A 27,543-nucleotide genomic window follows, 5' to 3' on the forward strand; every position below is an offset into this window, starting at 1 on the left:
CTTGGTAAGGCAACTCCCATCCTTTCATGTATTTAGACCTGCTCCTATATTTCCCACTCTATTCATCTGATAAAGTGGGTTTAGCCCACGAGAGCTTATGCCCAAATAAATTTGTTAGTCTCTAAGGTGCCACAAGGATTCCTCGTTGTTTTTGCTTATATCAGGATAGCCATTTCTGTACAGGAAGAGAAATAAGCTGCACCAGTATAAGGTACTATTATACCAATATAACTGTGCCCATGTAACTATTCAGTTAAGAAAACAAACAAACAAAAAATGTTCCTAACTGACATAGTTATACTTGAACCAAACCTGTGTTTAGGCCAGGCCTTCTAATGGAGACATAGAAATGTCCAAGATAGGAGAGGTTCAAACACACACATGGTGCAATATTTAGGATGTCCAGAAGATGGAGGTAAAGTTTAAAAATTAAAATACAAACAGTTCTGAGTGGTGAGATGCGTTAATGTGCAGTCACTGTTAATATTATTTAGTTGATGGCAAATATTATAATCAATGTGGGGATTTCTTAGTTCTCTGATCTCTTCTCAGTAGTCTGGGATGCAATCAGCACAAAGTAAATATTGCACTGGCTTTCCACAATGGGATTTCCTCTTTGATGGAATAAAGGATTTACACAGTCATGTGAAGAGGAGTCTCTGATCTAGCCTTGCATTCAGGGCTGGTACAGAATGACAAGCCACATGTGCTCAGTGATGTTTCTCCAACTCTGGCTCTGGGGGACAATTACTGTTGACAGTTATTTGGTAGATGAAAATGGGGGGAAAAATCTAGTACTAATTCCAACCAGATTTAAATCTGTGCATCATAAATGCTGTACTAGCCAAGGAATAAAGTAATTAGTCAACAAGTTACCAGGAAAGGAAACTGGAGTTGAATGCAATGGACAGTATTACTATGTACAGCCCTGGAAAGCTGTGAATGCTGACCCACATTAAACAAACAGGCAGATGGCATTTGAACAGGGGGGAAGAATTTTTATATCCCTCTTGTGAAAGATGACAACTTAACCTACTACAGCTGTAATTCAGAAACAATCCAAACTGATGTGGTGGGTTGCTTCACAAGCACAGTAACACTTCTTCCTTAAGATCTCAAAGTGCTTTACAAACATTACAAAAACCTTACCTATCTCCTTGAGGTATTGAGAGGCCAAGTATTATGAAACACATTTAACTGATGGAGAGACTGAGGTTAAATGATTTACCAAGAACACACAGTGCCCTGGTACAGTCAGGTTCCAACGGAGGAGTCCTGATTCCAAAGCTCTGTTCTAACCACTGAACAGCACTCCCTAAGCATGTGGTAATTATAGGTACTGCACCCTCTAGAATGTGAAGAAACTCTATCTTCAACTATATTATCCTTTTATAAACAGATACTTTCATTGCCCAGAGCTCATCCTTACAGTACTGAACAGGAAATAATAGATGAAGTAAAGAGTTAGCACAAAATCTTACAGTATAAAATAAACAAAGATTAGAAAGAGGGAAAATATGAAAAAAAAGTGATGAACTGCTCTTTATCCTAGGTTGTTGATTTAAGAGGCGGTTCAGCCATGTAGAATAACTGTCTATTTGCAACCCTTCTTGGGTAACAGAACTGTAATAGCCTTCATAGGTGTGTCAGTGTTGATGCAAGAGCTGAATGGAGTTTTCTTTGCACAGAACATCCTTCCAGATGTCTGTCCATTTTTGACAGCTAAAAGCTCACTCGCTCTCTTTTAAATCTTATTTTGTTTAATTTCTTGCAAACCATGCAATTAGTATTTGTCCTAATACACCAAAACTAAAAAGCATGAATGGAGACAGTGGGCTGGAGTCTCCTTTGAGCAGCACAAAGTGGCCTTAAAACAGCCAAAGATTGCAAGTGGAGGTCTTCCCCAGAATCGGGGGAATTTTCACTGGCATAGAGCTGCATGAAACTCATGAAATAAATCCCATCAGGTAAACAACATGCATCTGTGTAGGCCATTCTTTATAACCACTTCATGGGATCACGAATATTTTAATTCCATGGAGTCAAAAATATTGTTTTGGATGCTCTAAGCCACAGGGAGCAGGGAGTTGTTAACATACCCACTGTCCATAAATCCAAATTCCTATTCATGGTAATCTTTGTAGAGTTATTAATATCTCATACAATCAAAATTGTTACATACCTTGGGATTTTTGAATAGACAATTGTCTTCCTCATCTTGGTGATGCCAAGTAGCATAGTAATAAAAGAAGGTATGTTTTGAACAGTAATAGTTATTTCCCAGCACCACTAAGCCTCAATCCAAAAGTTTAAGAGAGGTTATTTTTTTCTAGATGACTGATAACATTTGACCACCCACAGAGGTTGGGAGCACAGTTCCCTTTGTAATTCTGTCTAGTGTATCTGGAGAAAAACCGACAGACTAAATAGCTAGAAGGTCTTAAATGGAGGACCACCTCCTTATTTGAAGTATTTATTCCTTAATTTCCCACCCACAGCCCACCAAAATATGGGATGAGTTGGCTGCATGGCCATCAGTGGCAAAGGGATATGTATCCCTATGACCACAGCTCCACCTATACTTTGTGCAATAATTGTGGTTTATTGCATTTAACCTGGTTGAGATAAAAATATTTTGGAACTACTGCTATCTATTTAAGTCACAAGTATGTGTAGAATAGTAGATGTACAGTATATTATTTGTTTCAGGTGATGACCTCATTAAATAGTAAGTGGGCTGTGCAGGGGTTAAAGCTTTACAAAATACATTGTTAGCAAAGTCTGCTCTTTTTCTTGGCAAGAAAGAATCTCAAAAACTCAGGAATCTTCTGCATCCATGTCCAGAGTGACCACACTGGCTCTAGTCGGCTAGTTATAGCTAAAAAAGTCATTAGGTGATTGCATCTAAAGTATGGGTAATGATACGAGTAGGGTACATCAACTACACTTCACGATAACTAACTTGTTTGACATTCTCCAAATCAGTCACAGAAAAAAAAAATGTACATAGTTACTGCATTTCAGTCTCAAGCTAGGCTAGGGGAATGTAACCACTCACTGACATAAATCTTCAAACTTGAATGCTGTTCAAGTAAGGGAGTCATGAACTCCAAAAGGTTCAAGTGGAATGGGCACCCAAAAATTTGTATGCTATCTTATTCAAACCCAGAGTGCAAAAAAGGCTTTCATAAGATTTCCAGTATTTCCTATTATTGGCTGAATCAAAAACATTGCCATAAACAAGGCAGACAAAATGGGGGAGTCGGATGGAGAATTGATCCTCAAGGAAGATTCTGTTCAAGTCTTGGGGAATGCTTTCATTTGGGTCTTTTTTTCTTATCTGAACCAATTTACCTATCTCTAGATGAAAGATATTCAGTGCACTGTATTTGAGAGTCAGATGGAGAGGGATGATGGAAAGGAAGATCAGCTCCTTCCCATCAACAGGGCGAGCTAAGAGATCATGGCTATGAAAAAAATGTTAGATTTGGTTTTCATGTTTATGGTGAATCAAAATGACCAGGGTCTGATTGCCAGGGTTCATGCTCCTGCCTCCAGTTCAAATTTTGCATGAAGTTTTGGGTTTCAACTGTGACTGATTGGGGCCAGCTTGACCTGAAGTCAACAGGAATTTTGCTACTAATTTAATGGGAGCTGGATTAAGCCCTTAATGAGTTTAAGAAAGACAAAATCCTTTCATTTAGTCAGAGAACAATCACATCAGCAGTGCTCCCTGTTTATGCAAGCAAGGTGCAATGCTATCATTTATGAAGCTATTATAATTTCAGAACTTTTTGTTGATTCTGAGCATTATCAGTTTGTGAAAGAAAAAAACCCAACATGAAATCGCATTTTGTTTTTTGCATTACTCTGGCTGGCCTAAAAGTAAACAGGGCTGGGACTAGGTCAGGGCTGAACCTTTGTTCGCAAAGTGCATCCCATGGTGGTAGATCAGACAGTAAAAATGAAGGCCCCTACGCCTGGCATGAGAAGCTCAACATTAAAAGTAACTTTGTATTTTCAAAATTAATGTGAGGTCTAATTTAACCATCAATGAGCCTCAGCCAGGAAGTTTTAATCTAGCTGTGAGCATCCCCAAAGTTCAATGGGCTAGTGTATCTGGTGTACTCATTTGGACCCATCTGAAATTTAACATCACCTCTGTCATTGCATTATTGGAAGATGACCATCAGCACTTCAGAACAATTGAAAAAACTTGAGAGAGAAACATGTAGCACACAATTCCCTGTTTAAAAGGTACCATTATTTTGTATGTAAGTACCCTTTTTCTCCCTATCATGTAGCGTATGCATATTAAAAGGCTCACTTTGTTTAAGTTTAAAAGCAGCTTTTAGCTAGGAGAAGCCTCCTGGAAATATTGCTTGCAACCCGAGAACAGGATGACTTTATGTGAGCCATCAGTCTGTGCATGAGAACACTTATGAAATGCATCCAAAACCTGTCTTGGTTAGTTAAGCTAGATGTCTCCCTCTCCATTCCTTCCAATAAAAAACAAATAAAGAGAGCTTATTAAATAGAGATGTCATAGTACATTATATTTTAACTCAGCACCATGGGTTTATTTGTTGATAGGCTGCCAGTCTTGGAGCTGTGATTTCAGTACTGAGATAAGTACCCTCATGCTGGAAGGCTAATAGTTTTCTCCACTGGGGGTTATTTGAGAACAAGGATATGCAATTTTTATGGGGGAGTGAGACCCAACTTGGGGGTCTAGCAACCATAACAGTGTCTATCAGATTTTTTTTTGTTCCACAATAGGAAGCAGTGGCCCATACCATTTTATATTCCATTTAAAATTATACTGAAATAAAAGTTGCACTACCAGTATTAATTATTCATAAAAATCTGGGGTGGATTTAAGCCTCAGGAATAGAAGAGCTCAATTACCTGCAATCGCAGGTTCATATCCAAGTAGAATGAACTCAACCCTTTGTTCCACTTCATGCAGTTTACTAGGGGCCTTCTGCTCTTCTCCCTTACACTGGTGTGAATGAGGACTGGCTCCCCTGAAGTCAATGGAATTACACTGGTATAAAACTGGTGAGAGAAGAAGAATCTGGCCCTGTGTGTGAGTCTTTTATAGAAGAGCTGGAAAACCAAGATCTTCTCTACTCTGTATGAGCAGTAAGGATCCTGTAGCTCTTTATATAAGAGGAAGGGCAGCAGTGTCCTTAGGCAACACATCTGCTTCTCCACTGTCATGCCCTGTAACATGTGCATGTAGCATCCTCCCATCCTCCACAGAAGCAGTTACAGTTTAACTGTCCTGGGACTCTTTAGATTGAAAGGCACTATTATTCAAATATTTCACAGTCTGTCTGAATCTTAAGTTTGCTCAGCAAAACATCACTCCAGTGTTGAAAACTCGCATGCAAATTTTGTTAGCAACTCTGACATCTAGTGCCTGATGCTCTTCTCAAGCAAAATTCCCATGGGGGGGGGGGAAAGGGGGGGGGAGGAATAATTAAAAAAAAAAAAAAAAAAGAAAGAGAGAGAGAGTTTTCCTTGAGTAAAGGCTGTAGGACTGGCCCTCTAGTACTGACAGTGGTGCCACTCTAACATTATGGCCCTCATCCTGCATTTTAGTTTGCACAAGCAAATTACAGAGCCTGGATAGAGCCCCACTGGAGTGAGACAGCTGAACTCCTTCCTGGATCACAATGCAAGATCCTGTCGTTGAATGTTGTGTATGCTCATTGATCATGATGCCCTTTTGCTGAAATCAGGCGATTACCAGTATCTAGGGAGTTGGTGCAGAGAAAGTGAATTTCTTGGGAAGTTGTTAAAAATCAGGGGAACTTGTTCACTATATAGGTCTTGGTGGGAAGAGACATGGGGAGAGAATGAAACCAGAAAAAAAAAATCTTGATATTATAGGATAGGATGTAATTTAAAACTTCAAAGCCAAAAATTGTACTTGTAGTCTATTTGAAAAACAAATATTCAGATAAGAGGACTTTTTTGATCAGAGAAAGTATATAGACTGCAACTCAAAGAGTCCTCTAGGTATTTAAAAATGAAAATTGCATAGATTAACTGCCTAAGCAAATACATTCATCAGCAGTTCAGGAATCTGGAAGAGATTATCATACAGATGATTGAGCATCAAATTCTCATATAAAGCTTTTAAACCCTAGTGCACAAATCTTGAAGGCCATGTCAGCGCAAAAGATGAAAGGATTATTCTTTATTATTATCTGCCCTGTTTGGGTGTGAGGCAGAGAGTCTGGTTGTGGGGAACAGTGTACACTTGATATTGCTGCTTCTGCATTATTGATAAGGCTGGTCATCAACTATGACCCAAAAACGGCCCTCTGAGCTGGGAAGACAGGCTAATGGATCAGCAGCAAGTGGCCAGCTTGATAGAAGCAAGGGAAAATCAAAGTGAAGATTACATCAGAGAGACTTTGCAAACTAACAATCTTAAAAATAAGAACCTCTCCTCCCATCCCCAGAAGGATGCAAAGAGGGAAAAAAGAAGGATGAGAGAATGAGAGCAAAACGAAGAGAAAAACGGGGGCAGAGAGTTAAAAGCAGAGAAGAGAATCTATTCCATCCACACAGTGAAAGGGAGAGGCAGTCCAGCCCGCAGTATATAGCGATTACCATATTGGATCAGATCAGTGGCCCACCTAGCCTGTCTCCAAAAGTGGTCATTAACAGCTGCTTCACAGGGAAGTGCAAGGAAGTGTGCATTTCTTATTGTTATTTCTTGTTTGTATTGTATTAGTGCCTACAGGATTCGGATCTCATTGTGCTGGTCACAGTATTCATGTTCTGGGCCCAAAGTGCTTACAATCTTAAGTAAGAAGATGAACAGCAGAAGGGTATAAAAGACAGACAGTGGAAAGAGTATGGGAATAGTGAGATCATTACGAACAGTGTTCTTAACAGAAGCCATTTCACACCAGTTGCCTAACAATTAAGTGTTTTGTGGGCATCACAGCAAAGACAAGTTTTAACGAGAGTTTTGAAGGAAGATAACGTAGTGGCTTTCTGGATCCTTGCCAGGAGCTCCTCCAAATGAATAAGGGCAGCAGAGAAGGAAGCACAAAGGTGTTTGATGAAAAATTGGACTAACGGGGATAAAGGCAGCATTATTTACAGAGCTGGGATGGAGTTGATAGCTCAGTACCATATCAGAGGGTGGGTCTAAGCCAGGAAGGGCCTTAAAACGAAGACAAATTGTTTGAGAAGGATGAGCCAGGGCAAAGCTGCAAAGGGGTATGTGTGAGAGAGACATGGTTAAGGCAATGAGCCAGGTAAATTGTCTTTGTAACAGTTTTTTTTAACAGATAGATGGAATTTGTCAAGATCAGCAGTCCAGAGATGAGATAATGAGGGTCTGAACCAGAAGTTTAGCTGCATAGGCAAAAAGGAAAGGCCAGGTGAGAAAGATGTTGTGTAGAAAGGAGTAGCAAGATTCAGACGTGGCCTGGCTGTGTGGGTCTAGAGTGAGGGATGAGTCAAAGGGGACAGCAGATGCTGTGTTTACAAATGAGGTTTCCCAGAAATAGGGCATAGAGGGAGAAGGAGGAGCAGCCCTGTGGGATCCACACTGTGAGCTAGAGCAGGGATGAGGAGTAGTTATGGGATCTCCTGCTGCCAGGGAAAGTTTATTCCTAACCCCCTGAATTAAAGGTTGGTTTATGCTCCTTACAGAATCACAGGAGTTCTTTGTTTTAATCTTTGCTATTGTGGGTATAGGGAGGGCAGCTTGACCCAGAGAGGGCCACAGAGGTTTGATTCCCCAGTACATCAGGAAGCTTTGCTGGGCCATAATAGCTTTGCTGTAGATGAGGACATTTATAATTAAAATCTTAGCACATCCCTGTAAAAGATTCCCATGTGATTATTTTTAATGGAAGGATTTTCGAGCTTTTTTTTCCATCTGCTTCCAGAAAATGCAGTCCCATTGTTCTCACTAATTATCTGAGAACTTGTTGAAATGCTCTCTTTGTTTCCAGTCTGAAAAAACCCAGGGACTTGTATGGAGTCAGCCTGTCAAGTTCCCCTCTCATAATTCCAGCACGTGATAAACAACAACCTGTGAGGGGCACTTCCCATGTCAATGTATGATTAGCGATTGGCAGCCACTATATGTCAGGCTGACTTCACCTTTAAATAAGGTGATTTGAAGAGCTTTGTATCACACTGCATAAGCTCTATAAATCATCTTAACTTGGTCTGATCTGGATGTACATCTACAAGCCTCAGTATAACCAGTGCATCTACCAGCCTTGTTATGTCCAGGCTAATGAATTAATGAAATAGATACCTTCTTTTTTGTTATTGGACTTATTTCAAAGTGGATGAAACTGTTTGATACCATTAACTAAAGTGACAATAGCTTTCTCTCTCCCCCATCCCATGAATGCTGGGTTATGGTGACGCTACAGTGTGGTCCAATGGATAGTGTCCAAGACAGAGTCAGGAGCCCGGATTCTGTTCTATTTGCCACTGACTTGCTGTGTGGCCTTGGGAAAGACAGACATTCCTCTAAAACAAGAATAATGCTTTGTAAAGAGCACTGACACCTAGAGACGAAAAGTGGTAGTGATTCTGCCATTAAAGCTGAACCCGTTTCTTTTGCAAGCCCGATTAGAAAACCCTCCCTTCTTCTCTTCTTTATTATTATAATATGTTGAATATATCCTGGTTAGTGAGAGGCAAGTTTGGGGGGGACGTAGTGTGGGAAGGGAGATTTCAAATGATAGGACTTCAGGGAGGGAAGTAGCAACCTTTCACTTTTCAAAAATTTCACCTGCATAGCTCAGAAACGACATTGTCAATAGAGGTCAAAATAACATTAATAGTCAGGCCTCATGGAAAACTCATACACTGGGTCACTAGTAGGAACGCTGGCTAACATTTTAAAAATTATTCAAAGTCAAATTCTTTAATGTTGGGAGGACTGATGTATTCCATAGCAATTGTAGTATCCCAGTTAAATCCTGTGACAGTTAAAAAGCTCCACCCTATCTATGCTTACATTAAAAAAAATTCTTTGTGATGAGACACTACAAAATGTAAATCTATTATTAGAGCTTTTTGTCACTGGGATTTTTGCTTTAAAACACCTAAGAAAATTTACAGATCATCCACCATTCTTCCCAGCACTACTCTCCTTTGCCATGCTTATCCCAAGGTGGACAGGGTGTGTGAGGGTGGGTATCATCTCCCCAGTGGTGATTCTTCAACACCAAGGGCAAAATGAGGTAATATAGCTCGTGGCTAAAGATGCAAAACTACTGTTGTTTCTGTGACCATCCTGGTAAATGTTCTTCCCTGCTGACCATTGAAGACTAGAAATTTTGAATGCACTACCATGTTAAACCTATGAGGGATGAGGTGGCAGCTCACATCACTGGACCCCAGCAAGGAACTCCAACTATGTTTAAGGAGATAAGGTGGCATGACTGTCAGACTTTATGGCTTTTGGGACAGACCTGGCCTATTCGTATCTAAACTTATCTAGAATGATCCAAGATTCACTTGCAGTAGTTCTCAAACTTTTGTACTGGTGACCCTTTTTACATAGCAAGCCCTGGAGTACGACCCCCCTTTATAAATTAAAAACACTTTTTTATATATTTAGCCCCATTGTAAATGCTGGATGCAAAGCGGGGTTTGCGATGGAAGCTGACAGCTCGTGACCCGCCATATAACCACCTCGTGACCCCCTGAGGGGTCCTGACCCCCAGCTTGAGAATCCCTGTTTTAGAACATGGTTAAAACAAATACAGTAATCAAAAATTACAAAATGTTTGCTTGGGGAATCTGTTCATGGTATGAGGTGTCAGTTTTGCCTACCCACTTTTAGAGTCTCTATGCTTAAGGATACAATGGTGAGTGTAAAGTATTCAAACGGACCTCTTCAGATGATGATGGTGGTACTTGTAATTTCAGTGATGTTTGAAATATGGCTCTGCTCAAACCAGTTACTTGTAACCCATTGTAATACCCCAACAACAACACTGGATGCTTTATGGAAGTTACAAATTCTTCGAGCACAACTTCCAACTCTCCCGAGCGGTATGTCTGAAACACTGGTCTTACTAAGTCAACATGCAAAATCCATTCAATAAGTTTTGAGTTATGAGTAGTTCTCCCCCTCCCCCCACTTAAAAAATGGATGAAATTCCCAGATAAAAGACTTGATTAAGAAAGTCAGTGTTGGGAACATATTGCCCATTAAAACAGTGTTTATGGAATGTAACAATCCCACACCACAGCCAACCTCTAGACACTAGAAGATTGTTCCAACATTAGCCTTAACTCTGCTCTTGTATCCCTCCTCATCCTTCACCTATAAACTAGGCACTCCTTACCTTACCCAATCTAACATTTACAATATGGGCCACAGATCATTTATAAACACCATATGCATGCTGGCAGATGAACCACTTATCCACCTACTATGTGTGGGCCAGAGACTCAGCCCTCCCGCTGTGGGTCAGAAACTAAAACACCCTCACCACTGGCAGCTAACTGGCACCCATACAGGCAGGCTCAGTAGGGAGGTTAAGGACAGAGTAAACATGGAGAATGAATGAATGATCCTCTCAATCTTAGAGATGATCCCGCTCATAAACATCACCTGGATAGAGGGAGGACGCTCGCACTACTGTTTTATGGAGAGAGGATTTTAATCTCCAGTGCTAGCAATCTCGTAGCTTGTGTGCGTGCTACATTCACACAAAAGCTGTATGACTTCAAATCAAAATGTTCTCCTTTATTACTGCAGTAGAAAATTCCACAGTCTTTATTAACACTAATGAGCCTTTACATTTTTACAGAAACATTTTGAAGATGGTGTGGGGGGAGAAAAAAATTGTGTACTTTGCTTGTCAGAGTTCGGTGTGGGCCCATTGCATGTGCTATTTTTATTTCTTCAGAGATCCTTACATTTGACACCATATTTGGTAATGAGCGACAGCATGGAATAATTCTAGCCATACAAATGACAAAGGGTGGGCGTATTGGGGAAGATGAAGTGCACCGAGAGAGTGCTACAGGTATTGTACCAATTAGACTCCCTACTCAAAAATAGGAATAAATAGGAGGAATGGAAGAGAAAATGCTTTCAGGTGTGTATTTTACAGCTAAGGTCCACAAAAAGTAACACAATTACTGGAAACAGTATTTGCTGTGAAAATATTACATTTAAAGCAGTTTACATGCAGATTGTTCATTCAGGTTTTTTTTCTGTTAGTACATACTGGAGTGCTAGTTTTTGTATTGTGTTGGTTTCAACCACTAGGGGCTAGAAGTCTAAAAACATATCAGCATTACTTTAGGAATGCAATCTAAGATCAGGCAAAGCTGGTGAGGGTAGGTATCAAGTTACTAGTGTGGGAATGACCACACAAATGAGACGAGGCAATGTTGTTTGGGGTGTGACTATGCTAATGTTTATGGTGAGCATGTTCAGTGTGAAGCCAATATTTTCAGCTTCTGGAGCAGACTCAGTGCTAATACAATGGTGTGCTGCCTTCTCCTGACAGACCTGCCTGCTTACTGAGCCTTATACAATTCACTTGATTTCAGATTGTGTCATGGAAGCAAACGTTAGGCTGAAGTTCACAAATCTCTAGAAAGTGCGAGGGCTGGGAGTGGGATCTTTTCTTGCCTCCCCATAACTTCCTGTGGCATAACTACACCAGTCCCCTCCCTATCTAGTGTTCTTTTTTGAGCTCGTCGTGGTGGGGGCCTGTGACCTCTCTGAGGCATCAAGGGGCAACTGGCTGACTCCTCTCCATGCACAGAGTCTTCCGGTGGTGGCCAGCTGCACCAGTATAATGCAATAGCATTAATACCTAGCCCTTACGGAGCTCAGAGGAGCAGAAGAGTTTTTCTTGACCCTGATATTGCAGAAAGGGGAGGGTAGTAGCCTGAAGGCTAGGAGGAGCAAAGCAAAGACTCATGATGAGGAGAATGTGCCAGACCTTGGGAGATCCCAGGATGGCAGGGAGGGAGGGAGTCAGTTGTCCTCTCTCCTTGACTACTGTGGTGTACTGTTCACTCGCACCAGAAAGCAGCACTAGATTAGATAGGGATCCAGAATCTATTAGGGATAAGGAAAAATCTTTAAATATACCCCCCCACACACCCATTCCCACTTGTTAGTTCTCAATGGAGAAAAGTGTCAACATTGTTTTAAGTTGTCAAGATAGGTACAAAATCAGCTGATTTTGCAGCTATATGCCTTCAAATGGATCTAGTTTGTAGATACAGCAAAGAAGAAACATTTGACACTGACAAACACGTAACATTAAACATCTTCTAACATTAAACACTGATGATCAGTGGTGCAAGTATGGTGGTATGGTGTGGTACGCTGTACCAGTAAGACATTTATAGCTGGTATAGCGTACCAGAAAGACAGAAGAGGAGCCCAACCCCAGCCCGCTCCTTGCCCTTCCATGGAGCTGCATCTCCTCCATCTGTACAGAATCCCCTTTGGAGAACAGGGCTGGGGGCAGTACAGCAGCCGCGCTTTTGCTCCTTTCCCCACAGAGAACCGCAGCGGGGAAAGAAGCAGAATGCCGGCAGCGCCTCTGGCGTGGCTGCTATAGAGCCCCCAGCCCCGCCCCCAGCCCTTCCATGCAGCCACGTCTCCTGAATCCTCCTGCCTGGGGTCTGTACAACAGATGTCTCCAGCGCAGTGGGAGGAGGACGGAGCCCCCTCCCCGGTAATGTGGGATGTGGATCATGGGGAGGGGATGGGGAGAGCGTGGGGCCCTGGGCTGGGAGGAGTCATGTGGGGGGTCACATGCCCCCCCTTTGTGTCTCTCCCATGAGTGCAGCATGCCAGCAAGAAATTATTTCTACTTGCACCACTGCTGATGATCTTCCTAAATGCACAGCTTTTACATAGTCATGATCTGATGGCTTTGCACCTTTTATTTTCCAGCATTATTTAAATGCTAACATTGCTGCTAAACTTGCTCTTCCTAGGTTTTTGAGTGACAACCCTATTAACAATCAGATAAGCAATCTCCTTGCCTTAGAAGCTGTTAGATGACTTTGAAAGCTTTTACAACATAAAGCAAATGGAAAGCAAATGGAGAGAAATGCAATTTGCTCAAAAAAGAATTAGTTATTTGATCTAACCTTTAAAAAATTGGCACTTTTGATAGCACAGGTATATATGATTAGATTATGAAGCATGTTAACTTGGACACAGACTACTGGGGGGAGGGATGACTAAGTTAAATCTCAGAAGACTTAGCTGTTCAGTCTAGATAAGAATATAGGAGTTTATTTCAGTCTATCCTTCTTTTTTGGTTCAAGGAAACAGATTGGAATACATGCAAGAATGTGGTTTTGTACGTGTGTGAGAGCATGTGAGCTGGATTACCAGTTTTCCTAGTTTGAGTTGGGTGTGAAATAAAACAAGAGAAGTTCTTCTCAGAATATTTTGATACTTTTGCTCCCTCTCCTGATTGGAAGCAATAAGAGAAGCAAAGTAAAGGCTCCTAGGCGTTATCAATCAATCAATCAAGTCAATCAGCAAGCAAGCAAAGTTTTAAAGGGAGAGAAAAGTTCAGTCTCCACATCCATTTGGTCTCTGGCCTTGCTATTGAAACTGCCAACAAGAGTGACAATTAAAATGTTGGTTATGGGGAAGATGCTGGTCCTCTGGAATGAGACCTTTAATATATCTCAAAACAGGCCCATTGACCAACCATCAAACAATAATGGCTACCAACCTGAGATGAATTAGAACAGATAGCCTAGAGGTGAAAGGCAGCCTTTGTAACACCGAGACTAGACTATTGCAATGTGATTGATATGGAGCTACACCCAGAGATGGTTCAGAAAGTGAAGCTAGTGAAGAATCCAGCTAATAACTTATTCAGTGGAGCATCACATCAAGATCACAGACCACCAGCACTTCATAGACTGTATTAGCTGGTTGTTAGTTTCCAGGTAGAATCCAAAGCGTCAGTTTTAACCATTTTAACCACTATATGTGGTTTAGAACCAGGCAGCCTGAGAGACTGCTTCTTTCCCTGTGTGGCAATGATACAGCTGGGCTAGGCGAGGGACTCTGGGATAGTTTCTTTTTGTCCCTCAGTGTCCCCTCATGACGGGTGCAACATTTGCTGGGACTGGCATCAGTTTCCGCACACTACTCTTTGGCCTACCCCAGCCAAGCTACTTTAAAGCACTCAACCTCTTTTGGGGTAACAGAGTCACTTAGTTCAAAGCCAAACAAACATAGAAAACAAAACATACAAAACAGTCCAGCGAGCCCAGCCTTCAGCCTTCACAGGCAGGCTCCTAGCTACAACAGCTTGACTTCCCACTTAGAGACTGGATCCTTGGCTTTTCTCTAATCAGCCATCCAGGCCAGGCCAGGCCTACCCTCTTTGCAAAGGCTCTAGCAAGCCATAGTCCTCCTATAATCCCTGGTCTGGGCCATACATAGGTGCTGGAACTAGGGGTGTTGCCACAACCCCTGGATTGAAGTGGTTTCCATTATATACAGGGTTTACAGTTTGGTTCAATGGCTCTCAGCACCCCCACTATACAAATTGTTCCAGCACCCCTGGTCTGAGCCAAGCTCCTTGCCCCACAGAGGAACAGCTTATCTGCTCTCCTTTTCCAACAGCCCTCAACTTCTGGGCTTTTCTCATCTTAAATCTAACACTCAGAACAGGTATAGTAGAGTGGGGTTAACTGACCTCAAGGCTGCTCTTTAACCCTTTCCTATCTGTTGTGGGATTTATCCACCCCCCTCACAGGCTCAAGATACAATCACCTTGATTTAAGTGCTGGGTGGCTGCTAGCAGGACTTTTTCCTGTATGGGTTCTTCATCTCTGTAATTTGCTCTAATTCTTGGCACACCGGAGCCCAACTCTGCTAAGCTTCCAGGCCCCTGCAAAAATTCACCCTCCTCCTCCCCCAGTAAGTATGAGGAAGGGGAGTGGTTTGAAGAATACATGTTGGACAAGGCTTGTTAGGTTTTTGAGGAGGTGGGCAAGCCTGCATAATGTATGCATTCAACTCGATTATATTGTAGATATTGTTAAATTATTTTGATATTGTTTCAAGATCGTAAAATGCCTAGAAGAATGAATAAGCCCTTATTTGAAACTGAAAAACAAACAAACATACATAACCCTATATCAAATTCCCTATCCATCATGGTACCTGGGCATTTGTGTCCAGAGACAAAGACACTATGAAGTCTATTTTTTTCTATTTTACAATGTGTAAATAAATTTCTGTTTCCTTTTAAGAATGAGGAAGACTTTTTCACAGCACTGAATCCCACACAGTTTATCAATGTAATAGAAGCATGTGTCTCTTTCCTGAGTCCTACAATGAGTTAAAGCCTACCACAAATGAAAGCTGATTGGCTGGACAAACCACACAGTACAAGATTTTTGACGTCAATTAGTTGTATCATGCTGCAGGCAATACAAACGATATAATGAATGGAACGCACCTTCATTGAAAGGGGAATGGAGCAGATAACTTAGAAGGTCGTTTCCCATCTCTGCTTCATATGATCTCTCTGAAATCACAGGAAATATTTTTATCATCTTTGTTAATGGTCTGGAAGGTGGAGCAAACAACACATTAATTCAATTTGCGGATGGCATTAAACTGGAAGTTGTTGCAAATATCAGTGAGGACAGAGAAATTCTGCAAAATTACACAGCAGTTAGAAATATGGGTAGGAAATGACTCAATGTAATTCATGATGGAAAAATGCAATTTAATGTAATATACCTGGGTAAAAATAACCCAACGCACCTTGGGAGAAACCTGGAAAGCAGTAATCCAAAAGGAGACCAGGGTTGACAGTGGGGAGCAAAAAAGGCCAATGTGATTTTGGCCTGTAAAGGCACCTCCTGCACAGAGTGGAGGGGTGATAGTTCCTTTGTGTATGACTCCTTTGAGACTGTACCAGGACTATTGTGTTCATTATGGAGCATACCACTAGCAGAAAGTCATAGACAAACCAGAGGCAGCTCCGAGATGAACAATGTTTTCAGTTTACAGTGCTAACATGAAGGAAACAAGATTACATTTTTCTGGGCTATCATTTGCTAAAATTCTATCCTTGTTGTATAGTAGAATTTAACATATTACACAACAACATTATAATTATATGCAACACCGACAGACCCTGGTCATCGGTGGGCGGAATCAAACCTGGGATCTGTGGAGCTTAGTGCATGAGCCCCGACTGCATGAGTTAAAAGCCACACGGCTGTTAAAGCAGACTCATTAACCTTTCTCTCTAAGTGGTCTCAGTGCCACTTAGATGGGCACTGAACACCACACCAGGAGCTGTGTGGGTTACATATATAAGAATGAATAGGGTAATATTGTGCCTTATTAAATCTTATAGTTAATAGGAGAGATTGCTGTACAGAAAATAAAAAATTCCAACTGAACAGGCCTGTGACAGTTAATTCTCATTTAAATACACATTTTACTATTGTTAGTTACTAAGACCGTGATCCTGCCAGGAGCTCTGTATGGACACAGCCCTGCACCCACACTGAGACCCATTATAGAATCAAGCCTAATTAATTAATGTCCTTTAATTATTAGTGTAATATATCAAATTGTTTTTCAACCTACCTTTAATGACCCACCCTTCCCCCCGACCCCCATGACATCTAATCTAATGTATCATCATCATTTGTTTGGTACTCCTTGCAAATAGGAGATTGGATCCCGAAGAGCTGTAATTTTGACTAATAATGATAATGATCATTCAGCCAGCTAATTTGCTCCTTCCCTCTCATTTCTTTTTGTTTTTCATTGTCCTTCCATTATATAGCTAACCAAGTATTTATATGGACAATAGGATTAGACAGGAGGCTGCCTCATTAGTATTTGCCACGGTAGCTTTACTTGAAGTCAGTAAGAAAAAGCCAGGATGGCAGGCTTTGTCAGCCACTGTCCAACAATCAGTACTTTTACACGGAGGCAATGAGAATTCATTTCTGGTAGATCTCCACGAACTAGAGTTATGCCAGAAATGAATTTGACCTGTTGTGCAACTTCTGCAGTTCTCTTATCTTACATCCTTATTAGAAAGGGGATAGATTACCAGCCTGAGTTAAAGTGGCACCCAAGTGCTAGTACATCTTCTACCTAGCTCCAATGAACTTGGGTGAGACAGTTTGTATGTGTTGGCAGAATGTGGGTTAGGGACAACACCTGAGTAAGAGTTTGAGTTAACTCTGCAGTGAAGAGTTAGTCTCTACCAGCTTCCTGCCTCTACTGCTGAGGTGAGATTCAGGTACCCCATAAATTACAAATGGTAAAAAGTCTGAGATCAGGGGGATATAAAGAAGGGAAATATTTGCATTTCAGGTAAAGGATTTGGAGAATACTGAAGAATTAAAGTCCTAATGATCCAAATTAATTATGATGCTATCCAAATGGTCTGTCTGACCCTTGATTTGACATCAACATCTTCTTAAAATGTAGTTTAAAAGCTCTGTGCTGCTTTAGTCTTATAAAGATCACATATGCAACAATGTCATGTTATGGTATCCCTGGAAAGGGGCAGGACACTCAAGTCAATGCAAAAGTCTGTATAGATTTCAGAAGCAAGAGGTCATGGGTTTCTTGTATCCTCCCTTGCCCCCAATAATACTACCTGCCTTCCCTGATATACATAAATGGAATAATTAACCTCAAAGTTTCTCCTCATTGTTTTAGAAATAGATAGCTGGATTCTTCTAATCCTTTTCAGTGCAATAAACACAGATCTGATTACACACTCTTGCAATGAGAAAAAGAAATGAAACAAAATCAGGTATTTCATCTGGTATATTGTACCGCTACAGCCTCCATCTTTAAAAGCTTTGAAAACCCTCTTCACCAGGATATAGAATACAGTATGTCACAGTTTTTAAGAAAACAATCACTGAACATTTGACATATGTTTGTAATCCTGATTCACTAGGTTAGCAATGTCTCATTCTGTTGTTTCCCCTGTCTATTCACTCTACAGCTAAATACCCTCATTATATAGGGTGATCCCAGAGCAGATGAGACGTACATCCAGGACCTCTCCACAAACTCATCAACTCTCCACCTAAGGTTCAAGATCACAGCATAGCAATACAATCAAGCAGAAAGGAGAAAGCATTAGTAAAATACAATATGGTGCAGATCGGCTGAAGAGATAAAAACATGCTGAAATGCTGCAGTGTAGCTGTGTACTCATCACAAAGTTTTATTTGAAGTCAAGATTGAGTTTGCTTCTCTGCAATGTTCCTCTTTCCAGAATTTTATTCAGGAAAATAGATGTTTAGTGCTTTTGTATTTTAAAAGTCCTTTACTCACATAATGAGTCCTTCTGGGCACAATTCCTAGAACAGTTAAACAGCTACCATCAGGTTTCATATTAAAGAGGAAGTGGGGAGATCATTTAAATATTACTGTCAAACATGACATTTACCCATGTTGTTGATTTTACACTCTCTACAGTCTGACAACAGCAAAATTAATATTTGTGGTAGCCTGCTCTGAGCAATTGACATACTACTTGGAGCTCAGGAAGTTAAGTTGTTTGCCGAGAAATTATATGTGCAGTAGTTGTACAAATACAGAAACAATGGATAGACACTCAGTTGGTGTAAATCAGTGGAACTACATTGAAGTCAATGCTGATTTCCACTAGCTAAACATCTGGCTGTATTGGTCCAATTGTCATCTGAAATGCATGTGTGTGGAATTCCTATTTAAGTCTGAGGGGATGACTGGGCCAAATCTGGTTTGTTTACCATAATTTAACTAGTTTAACACAATAATACGTAAGATAAATAATGATTATTTTATTGAGAACGGCTAGCAACCTCCCTTCATTAAGTGAGGCAATGATCATGCTATCATTAATTGCATGGCTGCAACCACAGGTGCCATAAGCAATCAAGATGCTTATGGGTCAGAACCACAAGTGGTGGATCTCTGGGTATGTATAAAACCAGATATAGCCTTATTACATACAACCTGTGAATCACAGGCCATTGGGAGACAACGGTTGCTATAATCAAGAATCCTGGATAAACCAGCAGAGCCTACCTTCTCTGCAAAGAACCTGATTTCACCAATGATCATAACTTGCAAAGAAAAGGATGACCTATTACAAAGGTTTGCAGAAAAAAGTCTATTGTGACATCACAAGTGAGTGGAGTTTGGTATGTGGATGAAGCTTGAGAGATTATCTTATTTTTACTAAATCTGAGTCTTAATGCCAGAAACATTTCATATTTTATGTTACAATTATGGGCCAAAATAATTAAAATGTTACATATTTTATCAACACTGACATTTATATGCACCAAAATCCTAATGGTTTAAAATAGTGCAGACATGAAGAACAAGTGGATAAATTAATATAGAGTTGTTAATATTGCACTATTAAAAATATTAACCAATAACTTTAGGCTTTAGTTGAAAGAATTTCTGACTTTATTAATGTTTAAATGAAAAGTGTGTGTATACATGTGTGCGCGCATGCACACATGGGGGAGAAAGAAATCTGTACTGATGACAGGAACATAGCAATTGCCAGAATGGATCAGACTGAAGGTTCATCTTGTCCAGTATATTGTCTCCAACACTTGCCAGCACCAGATGCTTCATAGCAAGATTTAAAAAATATACTATTTGATTTTAACTCAGTCATTGGTAATTAGAAATGTGCACTTCTTTATTGCAATCCAAGACTAATTCATCCCATGTTGAGAAACCAATTGGGAGTTGAAAAAGCAGGAAAACATGTATTTATTTTCCAATCTAGGAATAAAAATAATGTGGGAGAAGATGAGATCTACTATTTCTAAATACTAGATGGACATGGGACCAGATCTTCAAAGGTATTTAGGCACCTAAAGATGAAGATAGGCATCTCATGACCATAGCAACCAGAAACAATCCACTAACTACAGGTAATGCTTCCTTTGTTTAATGATTCAGTTAGTTTTAAATGCAAAGCATGTTTTGATTAACATCCTTTCCCCCCCTCACATATCCTGAAATTTAAGGTAGTTTTATGTAATGTGATACAGCATGGCCAGAGGGCAGCAGGAGAGTGTTAGAAGGGAGCCTTATTCCCTGTAGAGGGAAGAAATTTTGCTATAAATTAATTAAAGCACCTGAAGCCAGTCACATGATAATCCCCTGCTTCAATCAGACAAGAGGAGGAGTTGAAGCAGAGTGGATTGGTGTTGGAGCAGAGAGGAGTTTGGAGAAGTGCGGCGGTGGGCTAAGAAGACCAAGACCCTAGGTAAAGGGACACCTGGTTTGTGCAGAGGGAAGGCAGGAAGCCCCATAAGCTGAAGGGCAGGAGAGGGAAGTAGCCCAGGGGAAGAAACCGCTAGTTCTAGTGGTTTACTGCTATCTCTAGGGCCCCTGGGCTGGGACCCGGAGTAGAGGACAGGCCCGGGTCCCTCCCTCTCCACTCCCCTCCTCTAGGACACTAGTGGGGCAGTTAATACCTCAGTTCAGGGGCAATAAACAGTGCTCTGAACCCCTCCCCCCCAAGAAGAGAAAGCGTGAGACCCATTATAGTAGTGCTGGCAATTTGCCACAGTAACTAATCAACAATTTTAAAAGGCTACTTTTGTGCATTTTTAATGAATTCCAATTTTCATCCAAAAACTTTAATCACCACTAAATTATCTTCATTTAGTAAACAGAAAATGTGTCATTCACCATTTTCTAACATAATACTGTAGCAATTAAGGATCTGAATAAATATGCTAAGCTATGTAATTGCTTAAATAAACATCTATAGATATAGTGTATCCTGGTTAGCAAAAAGAAGTACAAAATTTAAAGACTGTATTTAGTTGCAAGCTGACACATTTTAAATGGTTATAGCAACCAATGAGAATTAAACTTTCTTTAGGAAAATAGCTAAAGTACAAATACAAACCAAGTTTAAAATCAATTATTTAAATCAAGGTTTCTTGCTTACTGATTTATGTCATTATTAAAATTGGTGATTTAAATCAAACCACTGTGACTGAACATATACTTCTTCTCCCTTGAAGCTATTTTAAAAGAAACATCAGCTTAAAAGTTGCAGTGGATTATCAAGAAAATAAAATATGAATAGCTAATAACAATAGATCATAATCACAAAGTATCACCACATTTTCTCTGACAATTATTTAAAGTAATATCGTTTCAATTTTTAAAGGCAATTGGGCAGCTTCATCTTTGACATTTTTATACCTACTGCAGATTCAGAATCTATTCTGTCCACCAGCACTGAGGTTACAGGAAGTTTCTGATGCAAGTTCCAATAAATAATCACAAATCATGTTCGGATAAAGAAGTTCTGATTTGGCCTCTACGGGTTGCTGGGGGATTTACATAGGGTGACCAGACAGCAAATGTGAAAAATCGGGACAGGGTGGGGGGTAATAGGAGCCTATATAAGAAAAAGACCCAAAAATTGGGACTGTCCCTATAAAATTGGGACATCTGGTCCCTAGATTTACAAAAACACAAAGGGCAGTTAGGTGCCCACCTCCCACTGAAAGTCAGTGGAAGTTCCACCCCTACCTCTCATCAAGCCCTCGGATCGCTACCCCTTCCTGCTTCTCCACGTGGGCACCAATGATACTGCCAAGAATGACCTTGAGCGGATCACTGCGGACTACGTGGCTCTGGGAAGAAGGATAAAGGAGTTTGAGGCGCAAGTGGTGTTCTCGTCCATCCTCCCCGTGGAAGGAAAAGGCCAGGGCAGGGACCGTCGAATCATGGAAGTCAACGAATGGCTACGCAGGTGGTGTCGGAGAGAAGGCTTTGGATTCTTTGACCATGGGATGGTGTTCCATGAAGGAGGAGTGCTGGGCAGAGACACGCTCCATCTTACGAAGAGAGGGAAGAGCATCTTTGCGAGCAGGCTGGCTAACCTAATAAGGAGGGCTTTAAACTAGGTTCACCGGGGGAAGGAGACCAAAGCCCTGAGGTAAGTGGGAAAACGGGATACCGGGAGGAAGCACAGGCAGGAACGTCTGTGAGGGGAGGGCTCCTGCCTCATACTGAGAATGAGGGGCGATCAGCAGGTTCTCTCAAGTGCTTATATACGAATGCACGAAGCCTTGGAAACAAGCAGGGAGAACTGGAGGTCCTGGTGATGTCAGGGAATTATGACGTGATTGGAATAACAGAGACTTGGTGGGATAACTCACATGACTGGAGTACTGTCATGGATGTTTATAAACTGTTCAGGAAGGACAGGCAGGGCAGAAAAGGTGGGGGAGTAGCACTGTATGTAAGGGAGCAGTATGAGTGCTCAGAGCTCCGGTACGAAACTGCAGAAAAACCTGAGTGTCTCTGGATTAAGTTTAGAAGTGTGAGCAACAAGAGTGATGTAGTGGTGGGAGTCTGCTATAGACCACCGGATCAGGGGGATGAGGTGGATGAGGCTTTCTTCCGGCAACTCGCAGAAGCTACTAGATCGCACGCCCTGGTTCTCATGGGTGACTTTAATTTTCCTGATATTTGCTGGGAGAGCAATACAGCGGTGCATAGACAATCCAGGAAGTTTTTGGAAAGCGTAGGGGACAATTTCCTGGTGCAAGTGCTAGACGAGCCAACTAGGGGGGGAGCTTTTCTTGACCTCCTGCTCACAAACAGGGAAGAATTAGTGGGGGAAGCAAAAGTGGATGGGAATCTGGGAGGCAGTGACCATGAGATGGTCGAGTTCAGGATCCTGACACAGGGAAGAAAGGTAAACAGCAGGATACGGACCCTGCACTTCAGGAAAGCAGACTGACTCCCTCAGGGAGCAGATGGGTAAGATCCCCTGGGGGACTAACATGAAGAGGAAAGGAGTCCAGGAGAGCTGGCTGTATTTCAAGGAATCCCTGTTGAGGTTACAGGGACAAACCATCCCGATGAGTCGAAAGAATAGTAAATATGGCAGGCGGCCAGCTTGGCTTAATGGTGAAATCCTAGCGGATCTTAAACATAAAAAAGAAGATTACAAGAAGTGGAAGGTTGGACATATGACCAGGGAAGAGTATAAAAATATTGCTCAGGCATGTAGGAATGAAATCAGGAGGGCCAAATCGCACCTGGAGCTGCAGCTAGCAAGAGATGTCAAGAGTAACAAGAAGGGTTTCTTCAGGTATGTTGGCAACAAGAAGAAAGCCAAGGAAAGTGTGGGCCCCTTACTGAATGAGGGAGGCAACCTAGTGACAGAGGATGTGGAAAAAGCTAATGTGCTCAATGCTTTTTTTGCCTCTGTCTTCACTAACAAGGACAGCTCCCAGACTGCTGCGCTGGGCATCGCAACATGGGGAGTAGATGGCCAGCCCTCTGTGGAGAAAGAGGTGGTTAGGCACTATTTAGAAAAGCTGGACGTGCACAAGTCCATGGGGCCGGACGAGTTGCATCCGAGAGTGCTAAAGGAATTGGCGGATGTGATTGCAGAGCCAGTGGCCATTATCTTTGAAAACTCATGGCGAACGGGGGAAGTCCCAGATGACTGGAAAAAGGCTAATGTAGTGCCAATCTTTAAAAAAGGGAAGAAGGAGGATCCTGGGAACTACAGGCCGGTCAGCCTCACCTCAGTCCCCGGAAAAATCATGGAGCAGGTCCTCAAGGAATCAATCCTGAAGCACTTACACGAGAGTAAAGTGATCAGGAACAGTCAGCATGGATTCACCAAGGGAAGGTCATGCCTGACTAATCTAATTGCCTTTTATGATGAGATTACTGATTCTGTGGATGAAGGGAAAGCAGTGGATGTATTGTTTCTTGACTTTAGCAAAGCTTTTGACACAGTCTCCCACAGTATTCTTGTCAGCAAGTTAAAGAAGTATGGGCTGGATGAATGTACTATAAGGTGGGTAGAAAGTTGGCTAGATTGTCGGGCTCAACGGGTAGTGATCAATGGCTCCATGTCTAGTTGGCAGCCGGTGTCAAGTGGAGTGCCCCAGGGGTCGGTCCTGGGGCCGGTTTTGTTCAATATCTTCATAAATGATCTGGAGGATGGTGTGGATTGCACTCTCAGCAAATTTGAGGATGATACTAAACTGGGAGGAGTGGTAGATACGCTGGAGGGCAGAGATAGGATACAGAGGGACCTAGACAAATTGGAGGATTGGGCCAAAAGAAACCTGATGAGGTTCAATAAGGATAAGTGCGTTACCTAGGGAGGTGGTAGAATCTCCTTCCTTAGAAGTTTTTAAGGTCAGGCTTGACAAAGCCCTGGCTGGGATGATTTAATTGGGGATTGGTCCTGCTTTGAGCAGGGGGTTGGACTAGATGACCTCCTGAGGTCCCTTCCAACCCTGATATTCTATGATTCTATGTATACCTTTGAAAATCTCCCTCTGAAACCAACAAGCCACTGAACCTCTGCTTTCCAGAATGTACTGTACATAATCCCTGCAGGCAACTTTAATGAAACCGAAGTGTGCAAGCACTGCTGGAATGCTTGACAGATGAAGTGGTGATAATGAACCAACCCCCTTTCCTGTGGCAAGACACACAACCTGCCTTGTCTGCTAGAGGAAAGAATGGAAATAAGACTTTGCCACTGTAATGCACTGGATAATTATACTTGTCAAGAAGGTTCATACTGTTTCAATGCTACTTGCAACTGAACTTGTATTTCTAGTTATGATCCTGATTTTTCGGGTACCTCCAATATCAACTCTTTTAAACCACATCAGCCTGGAATGACTCCGGGACTGAGTCCGGATGTGACTTTTTCATTGTTATTGTGGAAAAAACTAGCCTGATTTTTCAAAACCACTATTATATGTGTGTGTGTGTGTGTGTGTGTGTGTGTAATTGCATGACCACAATGGAACCTATTCTGTGATTGTACTAATGATTGTGCACACCCAGATGGGCAGTGATCTCTGTACTTTTATGCAGCGGTGTGCACATAAAGTAGGTACACAGTTGTACATGCACAACTAAAAATCAGGCTGACACTGGTTTTAATGTTGCAGTCTCCCCATTTTTGGAGAGAAAAAATGAGGAAAAAAGTTTCAAAATGTTATTGATTGGGGTTTAGATGGCATGATCAGATGTATAGTGGAAGGAGAGAGAAAGGGGCAAGTGAATTTTATAAGCTGCCTATTCATCCTTACTTGGAAAAGATGGATTACTCATTGCCCATGGAACAACCCAGCTATTCAGACTGGACATCAAATGCAGATGAATGATTGTCTTGTACAGAGCTCCAAGTGAGTTAGCAAAATCTTGGTCAAAAGTGGCATAGGGAAATAAACCCATCATCAAGGGCACCTACTTCTTCAACCACTGGAAAATGAATTGGAGTGTACTTTGCCCTGGAAGACAACTTTACTGGGGTGGGTTGGTGGGAAGGTAGAAATCAGAGTTTTGGACAGATCAGGGAACATATTTTGTAGCAAGACCTGCATAATGATTAAGTAACTTCATGACTTAATTTTGGAACTTTTGGGCCAGATCCTCACTTGGTATAAAGTGGCTCAGCCCTCTTGCCTTCCATGGAACTGGACCTATTTACACCAGCTGAGGATGTTGCTGCTCCCTGCCATCCTCCTGCTTTCCAAAATACTAGCTCCCTGATGCTGCTGGGTCATCCATGACTGGAACCAGGCTAGGGGTATTTCATTCTCAATACATCTCCATGCCACTTGATTGCTCATGTTGATCTTTTAAAAAGCTTTTAAAAGACACAGGCACAATGCACAAAAGCAGATGCCCTTTTCCATTACCAAAGCACCATCATATTTTCTTACACTACTCCACCTATGGAGGGATACATCTTTATTTCTTTTGGTGATTACTTCATTAGAGCAGCAGAATGCTTGTTTTTGTACTTCACAAAGAAGGTCCATTATAGCCAGCTATGTCTCAAGCTCATCATTTGTGGCACAGCTTATTCTCACTAGGGTGTCAATCAAACTCTTGAATCCCAGTTAATACAATGCCCTGAGCAAATCTACCAGAGCTATTAAAAAAATGTTGGCAATAACAAGCTTTTCACGCCAGGAAAAAGTTTGAAGATGAGCAAAAACAATTGAATTTGTGAGAGATGCAGTTAAGTGCCATTAGCCGTGAAACAGTTCTTTTAGCTCTGGGTTCACACCTGAAATGCAGTCATAAGATTCAGTAAGCTAACATGATCCCACTTTGCTGACTTGAGCTTCAGTAGAATCAGAACTAAACTTTGCCAGCAAATACAAAGAAACATTTGATGCAGTATGCAGAGCTTATTGTTAAGAAATTCAACCCAAATTGATGAATTGATATGCACTCATCTTCACAAATAGGAAATGCAAAACAAAGCCATCTGAGGTATACAAAAGCATCTGCCACTCTAAAAGAAATTACTTTAAAGTATCCTAGGCACTACGGCAACTCCTTACTTCCATGGCCTCTCTTCAGTAACCATCATCCAGTACATACTGTCTTGTCATGTCTTCATTCTGTTCATTACTGTTTCCGGGGCTTGTTATGTGGACCCATTGTAACCACTTATTATTCAGTTGTTGTTAAGGGAGAATCTGGAGTGATGTCTACTATTCATTTTAGTCTCTATATTGGTAGTTTTAAAATATTCAAAAATAAATTTAAAAAGGGATAAGTATCTTTAGAAAAGTCTCATCTTGCTGGCTGGGGATCCTTTGGGCCAGATCTTCATCTTGGGTAGATCAAGCCCAGTGGAGCTATGCTGATGTGGCTCTTTGTCTTTAGCAGGGTCATAAAGAAACAAAAATTCACATCCCACAGCAGCAGCAGCAGCACTCCTTCACTCAGATCAAATGATCATTTTACATTGTCATGTCACTAATGACAAATGTGTTGATGAAGGGCAGGGGGTGAGAAGAGACTAACTATGTGTCATCATCACCATCCTAGAATGTGGATTCTGAATTCTGGATCAGTGCCAAAGTAGCTACCTAAAAACAGTAAACAGTGGCCTAATGAAGATGATGTCATGGAGCCATAATTTAATGCTTTTTACTTTTTTGTTTTGTTTTAAATGTCTGAAAGAATAACCTAGAACGAACAGGTTTTAGAGTAGCAGCCATGTTAGTCTGTATTTGGATAGATTAACAATATTGCTGGGTGGGTTAAGGGAACCACTGTTGTGGCCCCTTGTGGCATGTAGTAGTTTAGATAGTTTAGTGTCCTTTTTCTTTTGTAGAGAAGCAAAGTGTGTGTTGTAAATGGCTTGACTAGTTTTGTGAAGTCCAGCCATGAGGAAGTTTGTGTGTCTACGTAAAAGAATAAATGGACACAAATCAGACGTCAAGAATTCTAACATTCAAAAACCAGTCGGAGAACACTTCAATCTCTCTGGTCACTCGATTACAGACCTAAAAGTGGCAATTCTTCAACAAAAAAACTTGAAAAACAGACTCCAATGAGAGACTGCTGAATTGGAATTAATTTGCAAACTGGATACAATTAACTTAGGCTTGAATAAAGACTGGGAGTGGATGGGTCATTACACAAAGTAATACTATTTCCCCATGTTTATTCTCCCCCACCCCCCACTGTTCCTC

The 27,543-nt window shown here is 41.3% G+C and overlaps 1 protein-coding gene across 5 annotated transcripts in view; it reads right to left on the reverse strand.

The window, feature by feature from the left end:
- Positions 1 to 27,543, reverse strand: part of PHACTR1 (phosphatase and actin regulator 1) — a 430,831-nt gene that overhangs the window by 289,867 nt on the left and 113,421 nt on the right. For 3 of the 5 annotated variants that reach the window (XM_074944866.1, XM_074944871.1, XM_074944867.1), the window contains exon 4: positions 15,483 to 15,551. The exons of the other annotated variants lie outside the window; for them this stretch is intronic. In XM_074944866.1, coding sequence (XP_074800967.1) covers positions 15,483 to 15,551 — 69 coding nt within the window. The remainder of the gene's footprint in view (positions 1 to 15,482; positions 15,552 to 27,543) is intronic. 5 annotated transcript variants of the gene reach the window in all.

Source organism: Natator depressus, chromosome 2 (assembly GCF_965152275.1).
Source record: "Natator depressus isolate rNatDep1 chromosome 2, rNatDep2.hap1, whole genome shotgun sequence".
NCBI classification, from domain to species: domain Eukaryota; kingdom Metazoa; phylum Chordata; order Testudines; family Cheloniidae; genus Natator; species Natator depressus.